General features: G+C 43.6%; 1 protein-coding gene across 2 annotated transcripts in view; it reads right to left on the minus strand.

The window, feature by feature from the left end:
* GCN1 (GCN1, eIF2 alpha kinase activator homolog) overlaps positions 1 to 9,565 on the minus strand; it is an 89,212-nt gene that overhangs the window by 51,595 nt on the left and 28,052 nt on the right. For both annotated transcript variants that reach the window (XM_019506784.1, XM_019506786.1), the window contains exons 17-25: positions 8,057 to 8,132; positions 7,729 to 7,888; positions 6,525 to 6,714; positions 6,264 to 6,388; positions 5,772 to 5,950; positions 5,494 to 5,587; positions 2,911 to 3,024; positions 2,466 to 2,664; positions 1,351 to 1,506 (exon numbers count right to left, since the gene is read on the minus strand). In XM_019506784.1, the coding sequence (XP_019362329.1) occupies positions 1,351 to 1,506; positions 2,466 to 2,664; positions 2,911 to 3,024; positions 5,494 to 5,587; positions 5,772 to 5,950; positions 6,264 to 6,388; positions 6,525 to 6,714; positions 7,729 to 7,888; positions 8,057 to 8,132 (1,293 nt within the window). The remainder of the gene's footprint in view (positions 1 to 1,350; positions 1,507 to 2,465; positions 2,665 to 2,910; positions 3,025 to 5,493; positions 5,588 to 5,771; positions 5,951 to 6,263; positions 6,389 to 6,524; positions 6,715 to 7,728; positions 7,889 to 8,056; positions 8,133 to 9,565) is intronic.

Raw genomic sequence — 9,565 nt, forward strand, 5'->3', positions numbered from 1 at the left:
AAGCCCCCAAGGTCTGGAACAGCCTACCATCGGAGGTGGTTTGCACCTACACTGAACACCTTCAAGAGCAAATTGGATGCTTATCTTGCTGGGATACTATGACCCCAGCTGACTTCCTGCCCTTTGGGCGGGGGGCTTGACTCAATGATCTTCCAAGGTCCCTTCCAGCCCTAATGTCTATAAAACCTATGAAATTTTGAAGGCATAGTTTCAAGGTAAACCAAGAAATTAAGCTCTATTCAAAACATTTAAAATAGTGTGGGTAATAAGAGGCATTAAGCACTGCAGCATTTAAGGATCTTTAATTTAAACAGGAAGAGGAGTTGACTATTTTCAAAGAGAAAAGTTAGGGAACCATCTGTGAACATAATGCGACATGCACAGCACAATATTATGGCATCTACTCCCCTTCCCACACATGGGGAAAGCAAGCAAGTTCTCAGACATGCATCCAAATAAATGCTGAGGGAACTCCTAGACAGGGAGGGAAAACACTGAAAATTAATCGAAATATTCATGAGCGAGCAGCTTCCTTGGAAATAAATAACATACTGGGGTCCTGCATTATCACTGAGATGTTAACAACATACTGAAGGGAAGACTATCACAGTCAATTGCTTAATACTCTACTATGAAGTGTGTCCGAATCAGATCCAAGTAGCTTCTTTTGGCAACAAAAAGGGGAATGAAGGACCACATTGTTGGGGCAAGGGATCTTTAAAACATGAATTCAGCTGAATCCTGGATTTCCTCCAGAGAAGTGGAAGGATTACGTACCAAACGATGAGTCTGATTCAACATAGAACAGGGGCAAGTTAAGCTAAATGCTGAACAACTGGAAAGCCAGAACAAGCTGGAGCCCAGACAGGCAGCAGGTTGGGGCAACTGAAGCACTTATTATGGATCGCTTGATAATTTGCATTTATTTTTTCTCCTTTCAGATGGTCTTTGATATTTAACCCTCTTAGGAAACATTTTGGTTAAGCACTGCCAAATACTACAAATTACTCTCTTTGCACCCACTTATGATTCAAGCTTACAGAACCCTTTGTACCAACTGGGCCTTTGAGTTTGGCGTAGAATTACTTCATAAGATGTTTAAGACTAAAAAGAATATAGCCATTTGATATCTGCATTTAATGAACCTATGGCAGTATGTATTGTTGCTAGTGCTGCTACGAGGGAAATCATAAGGCATGGGAGGGGCTGGAGGAACATTCCTAAGTACAGAAAATGTCTTACCAATTTTAAGAAAATAAATGTGAAGCTCTAGGTTGCCAAAGTTTGCATAAAGATCTAAAGCTGAAGAAAGGTATTAATTATTTTGAAATGACTCCTAGTGGTTCTCACCTGGCTCCCCCTTGCCGGTCTTGCTGGGGATAGTGTGGGCATGCAACAAGGTAACAGCTCTGTTAATGGCAGTTGGCAACTCTTCCTGGCACCAGGATTCATCTAATTCACATTCTGGTTTCATCAGGCGTAAGGTCACATGACTCACTAAAATACCTGAATGCGAGAGAATACAAAGTCTTTGAATAAACTAAACAAACACAGAAAATGGAGAAAGCATGTTTCTGATGCAAAGAAAATGCTACCTCAAAACTATGGGCCACTTTTAAATGTGCTTAGGGGGGTGGCGCTTTAAATAGAACGGCTCTCAGAACAGCTCTAATTAAAGCGACACCTCATCTCCTGTATCAGCATCCCCACGCTTCAGAATGGCAGTGAAGGTACTTGAACTAAAGCTTGTTTGACAAGCGTTAGTTTAAGCACCCCCACTGCCATTTTGAAGTGTGGGGATGCTGATACATGTGACACAGGGGGCTACTGGAGTGCAACAATTGCCATGCTCCAGCAGACTTGATTAATCGAGTTCTGACGTGCTGGAAGTCCAGCACATCATGGCAGCCTCCAGGCTTATGTACAGGCACCCATGGACTCCCGTGCAAGCTAAAGAAAGGATGAGAGAAAGGAGTACAGCTCTTTTGTTTAATAAGATGTGTTTGTCCACGTACAGTTCAATCCTGGCTAAGCCAAGAAGGTTTTGTTTAATAAATCCTTACAATTTCTGCATCACAACCACATCTTTGTTTGGTATGAAGACAAACCCTCAGAGTTCTCACATAATTATTGATGACTGACAGTGACAACTATCCAACAGTTGGGCATGATCTGATTTCTAACTAGTACAACTTCACATAAATGTGCTTCCAATTTGACTTTAGCAGACAGCTGTCATGGCAAACTTAATAAGGAGCAAAAAGACAGAATAATGAATAGGCATGGACACTGAACCCCTGCTCCTACAGCATACATATTCCCATTCTAGGCCAGGATAGAAATAAATCTGTGTTCTGAAGGAGAGACAGCGGTGCTTAGAGCTAGCTAACTTTTTTCACATTTGCTTTATACATTCTCAGGCTCAGAGTAAAACATTGACAGCAAGGTAAAGTGCAGATACTAACCAAAAGTTCTCAAGCGAGCAGGCATGACACAGTAAGCTAAGGAAAGAAAAGGGATCTTAATTCTTGGAGCAGCCAGTGGAGATTTAAACAATGGCAAGAAAGAGCCAACAAGACTTGGGATGTACTGGGTCAGGCCAGGAGGGTTTCTCTTCATCACAGTGTTCAGAAGTTCTAATGCTGTTTCCAGTTCACTGTCAAGCTGAAAGAGAAATGATTACAATGGTTACCAGTAAAACAACCTAAGGAAAGGAAGAGGTTTAAGTCTCTGGTGTCTAATGAATGCAACTGTGTTGGTTTCTCTCATGTTTTCATGAAGTTTCATGTTAACCGAGGTAATTTATTCATGTCAGCTATAGCTGTGGCAAAACGATACTGAAAAAACCCACCTCCTGTCCCCAGCCCAGAACTACATGGGACCTAATTTAAACTAAAGTCAGTAACTTGCCTCCTTCAGTCGCTTTCTGATCTGAGACTCCTTCTCCAGCTGTGCATGCACCATCTCCTTCTGTTTGCTCGTCAGCTGCACCTCATCCTTTATTCCTTTCTTCTTCTTTATCTCCTGCAGAACAGAGTCCCTGACATTATTATTTGGGAATTATTAGCATGATCCTTTTCCACTTGGGTTTAGATGCAAGAAAGAGACAATAGGCTCAACTCACAAACAGCTACTGATTCAGACAAGACCAAATTCTTTCAAAGACACACAACTCCTACTCCAAGATGCCGGTGAAAAAGTTGACAATACAGCAGAGAGTCCTATAAGTAGCAAGACATTGGTTTTGCTCAACCTTTGATTTGCTACATATTACAGTGCTCTGGTGAGGGCCTTTGTCTCTTGGACTTCCATTGACTTAAAATGGTAATTGACAGTCCTCAAAATAAATTTATGGAATTTTTCTTCAGACAAATAATGCTTTCGCCCTTGAATATGGCTACCACCTTAACGGGATTTACAACTCGTCCCACGTATTACCAGGAATTATTCTCTCATACAGACAAATAAATAACGTATTAAATGGCTGCTGAGGTTTTAGTTTGGTGGTGCTCACCCTCTGGTCCATAGGAAGATCTGGCCCACAAGGATATGTCATCTGGGCTGAGGGTCTCCCCGTAGGACCAAAAATTTGGCAGCAGGGGAGTGATGGCAGTGTGAATTGCCATTACCCTGATGCCAAATTTCCAGCCCAGTGGAGAGCCCTGCTGGCCATATGGCGAGATCCTGTGTCGACATGTGGTTGGGCCAGCATGAAGTCACTCTGAAGCTGTATCCAGCGCACAGGGTCAGGCCAACATGGTGCCATGCTGACATGCATGGACAGATCCAGTGCACAGGGCCAGACTGGCATGCCAGCTCACCCCCAAAGACCGTTCTCACACTGGATCAGGCCCATGGACCAACCCTGCCACCACTCATCTAGCCTGCAAGGCTAGAAGGTTAAGCACCATTATTTATTCCACCTAACTCCAATGACTATGTTTCACGTTGCTGAGGGTAAATTCACTCTCACTAGTTGTGTTTGAGCTGGTCCCCTTCTGAGCTTGGCCAAAGAGGTCCTCCTATCCTCCCTTACCTTAGCACTTCCCTATGTCCAAGCAGCATTGTTCACTGACTTCTGCAGAATCCAGAAGTGTACTGACTAGGTCTTTGCCATTTAATTCGTTGGCAAGGACCCGGCATTATTATTTGGGTCCTTGTTATTCCCTCACGTATTATTTGCATTAAAGTAGGATCTAAATGCACCAGCTGAGCTTAGACAGAGATGGAACAGAACCCAGGTCATTCAGGTGTCAGACTGGTGTCCACCCAATGAAGTATGTTGTCCTCCTAGTTTCTACTGAAGTACTAACAGGGGATGTTGCCAGAGAGTTGTGCTGTTGTCTTTTTTATGAGATATCCTGGAAGACACCTTGACATTTTCATAAGCACAAAGAAAATCAACCATGATATACTGGACAAAATTCAGTTCAGATGGCTTTATTTTACCTATCCAAATTCCTTTTGAAATTTTTATGACAAACATAGTATTCTTAATTTCCAGCACAATACAGTTCAATTGTGCAATATGCCACTGGATGTTATAAAAGCTAAAATATTTCAATCCAGACGTAGCTGAAGTGACGCTTCATACAGTTTGTAAGTTGGTCAAGTTTATAAACTTTTTGGAAAGGAGGGGTGCTCTAGCTAGGGTATTGAAATCCGATAGCTAGACAGATCAGATACTCATCCTGTTCCTATAGTGAACAGGTAGGTCACTGCTTTCCACATATCAAATAGAAGTCAACCCTTGTAAAAAACAACAAAAAACAATCCCCTCAAAAACCTTTCTAAAACCATAAAACGTATTCTATACCAGGGCTGTCCAACTGGCAGTTTGCAGGTCACATGCAGCCTGCCAGGGGTTAATAAGCAACCCCTGGGTTCCCTCCCAGATGTCACCTCCGCTGTTGCTCCAGCTGCAGCAGAAGCTGGGGTCTTGGGGCTCCCCCTTTACAGCTTCTGCTGCATGCCCCTTTCCCAGGGAGCAGGACCAGGTAGGGTGTGGCAGCGTGGCACAGCCCACAGTGCCAGAGACACCATGGTCCCTGCGGCATGTGGTCCCCGACCATGTAGAAACAGAACAGCCCTATTCTATATAGTCAGAATGGATCTGCAAGTTGCTACCAAAATGCAAGCTTCTTGTGTGATAACGCCTACCAAGAACCTATTAATAGACTGTTATACAATATGCATCTACTAAGAGGTGGGGAGGGAAAAGACCCTTCCACAGACAACACACACTGGTTCCAATGTAAACATGCTCATGTCATTACAAGGGCACATAGTAAGTTGCCACTTACAGCAAGTGTAATAACAGTTGGTATTTAGGCATTCAAAAATTTTACAGAATTTTTGCTACAACATGCATGTGAGCACACATGCACATGAGCGCACACACCTCACACACACCAGATGGATGCAATAAAACAGATGAGCTAACCTGCCCCTTAAAGCCTTCAGCACTGAGTTTTCCTGCAGCCATTATCTCACCTCTTTCAGCTCCAGCTCAATGATTTGCTCCTTGAAGGAATAAGCCTTATTTTCCCTCTTCATGTTGGCCTTTTTCATACTATCCTGCTGAGCACTGAGAAAGGAAAGCATGCAGAGGAATCAGCACACTGAAATGGACCAAGAAGTTTCCTGCTCACAAATCCAGGACATCCCACAGCTACCCAGCTGCTGTCAAACCTCCTTACTAAAGTTTTGGAAGCCACTGAAAACCAGCCTCTGAGTTCCCATTCACATATGGCATCAAGAGCCCTACTTACCTCTGGATAATAGATTTGTCATACAGTTCCCCCTCTGGTGTCTTCATGATGGCATATTCTTCTCGAGTCACATGGTGCAGAGCTGGGTTCTCCATAGTTGGTGAGATGGTGCTGATCAGCTGAGGGAGCACTCTGCCAGGTGAAAGCAGAGAGAGAGATCCCACTGCATTCATGGATGACTACCAAGGAAAAACAACCATGGTCAGTGTTCGAAAAATATATGCCCTGCTGGGCTGACCCAAATGTTCTTTTCCTCTGGGCTACCCTTTTTTAGAGACAGGACTCCTTGGCTGGGGGTTCTGACACCTCACCCAGACTTGGAACTCAGTCTCTGCTTTCACAGAATCTGCTTTCTACAGGAGGAGTTTACCCATTCCTACACATCTTCCCTCTCACCCAGGCCACCGCAGAGACTACTCTGTCTCTTTCTTTCCCTTGTCTCTGTCCCAAGGTCTCTTCAGAGATAGTTCAAGAAAAGCAAAGGCCAATCACCTGGTTCATGGGAGTCTGGGTAGTGATCCTGGGTAGGATTTCATCCAGGTGTTTGGTTATGAAGTCTTTGGGGTCTATCTTCATCCTGATCAGGAGGGTTGGCCAAAGCCCAGACTGCACCACCACTAAAGAGAGGATTATGGGAAGAACACACAGGTATAATAAATGCAAAGCTGACTGCTAAGCAAACTAACCAAACTCCATGGACCACAAGAAACTCTTACTTGAAGGCCACTGCAGGCATCTTGTCCCTTCACTCACCTAAGGAGGGATGATGGCTCACTAGCAGCATCTCCAGTGCTAGTTTTTCTGTCTCAGTAGGATCCACCTCCAGCCCTGCCACACTTGAGATCACACACAGTGTTTCATGAAGGACTCGGGGGGGAACATATGCTTTCCCCAGCTCAGAAAGTTCTCCAGACTCCATCAGCAGAGCTTCAATGGGCAGCACCTTAGCAGACAGCATTTACAATTAGACTGGCAAAGTAAATAAGTCTTCCAGGGCTGTGCTACTCACAATTTTCCCCTAGTACAAATAGTCATATTGGAACCACAGGTAATATACTCCCTTGGAGAACTTTGAGAATCAGCAGATTAAAAGGAAAAGAAGGGATAAATGACCATGCTGTGATCAGAGCCCAGAACTGACAGTGAAGTAAAGGAAAGGGAAACATGAAGGTTATTTTGGATTTTACAAGCAGGAAAAAGAAGGATAAAAAAAAGTCCCCTTCCTAGAGGATGACTCTGGAGAAAGTCACTATAGCAAATAATCCAATTTGTAACTTAAGCCAACATCTTTCAAAAAACAAAACAAAAACAAAACACCAAAACTACGCAACTTGGTTGCGTCTTTGACTTGCGGAGGGGGTGATCAAGGGACTTAGAAGCCCAAGTCCCCTGAAAGTAAGAGGCACTTTTGCAATTTCCACAAGTAGTATTTAGATCTGCAATTCAATCTATTTTCTAAGTATGGTGCCACTCTAGCAATATTTCCCATTGTGCCATTTCGTTTTTTTCTTTTCCTTTACCCTTTTCCTTCTCTGCACAATATGCATATTTCATAATATTTACAGACAATCTGAACAGGACATTGGAGCTGATAGCTATGGCCTGCTACTCGCCAGAAAACTAAGAAACAGAATGTTGGCTCCCCAGCAGAGACTAAGAAAAGAGCAGGTAACTACCAAGGTGAAAGGACACAAGCACATAGGAGGCTGTAGTCTTCATTTCTGCAATGAACCACAGGATAGAAAGTGAATGATTTGAGAGCTTGCAGCTACTGATACAGTCAGCTCTGATAGTGTAGTACAAGTAGCATTATGAGGAAGTCCTTAATATGCAATCACCGAAAAAGTTAAAGTTCTCCTTTTCACATCACATCATGTATCAACACTAACAGCCAGATGCTTTATCAGCAGGAGTTCAGCATACCAATTGAGGGGGACTATATTCCATAATCATTCACCTTATGGGACCTGAGAACTGCTTTCAGCTCCTCCAACAGCCCATAAGCCAGCTTGAACCCTCCAAGAGAGGACAAGAGCTTCCTAACAGCCTGCTGGGCATGTTTTCGAACATGCCAGGTCCGACTCAGCAGTACTGCAACAAGGGCCCGATAATACAGTCTGCAAACAGAAAGAAACAGGTTTGGCAAGACCAGTCAGGCAGTGACCTCAGACACGTAGATACAAAAAGTCCCACCTCCCATGCAAAGTCCCAGCCCCCAGCCCATCGGATGTTAGGACTTCAGGAAATTAACTGTAGGTTGGACTGAACAGATGAGTTCTACGTACTGAACTTTATTTTCAGGGAGTCGCTGTGCATGATCCAAGAGGAGGCGCTCTGTCAGCTGTAAGACTGTATGCATGGCTGAAGAGAGAGATGAGACAATTAACAGAAACAGCACGAGGGCTCGTGGACAGTACACATGAGAACAGCTTATCTAGGAAGAACACCAATCCATCCTTACCTGTTGGGACCCAACTTCTGTGGTTCCCTTGTAAAAGATGACAATACAAAAAGCAAGTGTGACCAAATAGGGTTCCTGATCTGTGTGAGAGGAGCCATTTTCATTTAATAGCTGGGTACAGAACTGAAAAGATCTCACATGGACTGCTGCACTGCCCCTAGTATTGGTAGTTGTCTGATGCAGCTCCAGGCAAATTCAAAAACACAGGTTTTAAGTGGAATTCAAACTGAGAATACATAATGCTCTCCATACAGTAGCCCAGGCTATCTAACTTAATCTAATTTAGACTGTCTTCAGGTTCTCTGCTATCACTAAGCTCTTGTTTTTGCATTATCATATTTACTCAAATAGAAGACAGCTCCCCATTAATTAGATTCTATATATGGAAACTTTATAAATTTGTTATAATTTTCCAGGTATAGAATCTAATTTTTGGAGGTTTGCTTTGAATTCATCCCCTACTACTGCTACAGCAGGGAAACTAAGTCTCAGGGGTCAGGTAGCCCCTTTGCTCTCTGCTTCCACCCAACTTTTTCCCCTGGCAGCCCTTTCCTTACTGAGAGACCCTGCCCTCCCTGAGCACATGGAAGTTAAGAGCAAATCTGAAAACAATAGCCTTGAAATTATACAGCTATAGCAATTTGTATATAATACCCATATACTTAGTTCAGCAAAAATTAATACATGCTATTTTTTGAAGCTGTTGCAAGTTCTAGCACAGGTATTCCAGAAACACACTTTTAAGCAGCACTTTTGTACCTGCTTAGACACAGTACAATCTTGTTTGAGGCCAAATCAGTTCCAAATTCAATTGGACAAAGCCCAACAGTCAAGTTCCAAAATCTGACTAAGCAGAACTCAGTTGTTAAGCTTGTACGGCTCTACCACCAAGCAAGTATCCTCCCTCCCAGACCCAGTGGGCTGGGGCCTGGGATACTCCCAAAATTCAGGCAAGTATCCTATGTGCAAGCCCCAAGCCCAGGTGTTTAGATATGATCTGAAGAGAAACTTTTTAAATTAAATTTGTATCCAAGGCCAAATTAGCCAAAACTAATTCCAAATCCAAGAGTCCAGAACCATAACTGACCCTACTACCGGGAAATATCCTCCACCCACACCTGGGGCTTCAGATGTTTCCAAATCCATTGGCAGGCATCCTACTTGCAGGCCCAAGCCCAGGGGCTTGGGGTTTGGATGCCCCCAAGTTTTGCTTGCCCTTAGCCATAAGGCCCTCGGAGCAAGCACTTGTCACTTCTGCTGTCCAGTCTCACATAATCTTACCCAAAGACATGATTTACTGTATAGTTCATTGGGCTTGGCTCCACCAAAGTCA

This window comes from Gavialis gangeticus, unplaced genomic scaffold (assembly GCF_001723915.1).
Source record: "Gavialis gangeticus isolate Ggan-Ray unplaced genomic scaffold, GavGan_comp1, whole genome shotgun sequence".
In the NCBI taxonomy this organism is placed as follows: domain Eukaryota; kingdom Metazoa; phylum Chordata; order Crocodylia; family Gavialidae; genus Gavialis; species Gavialis gangeticus.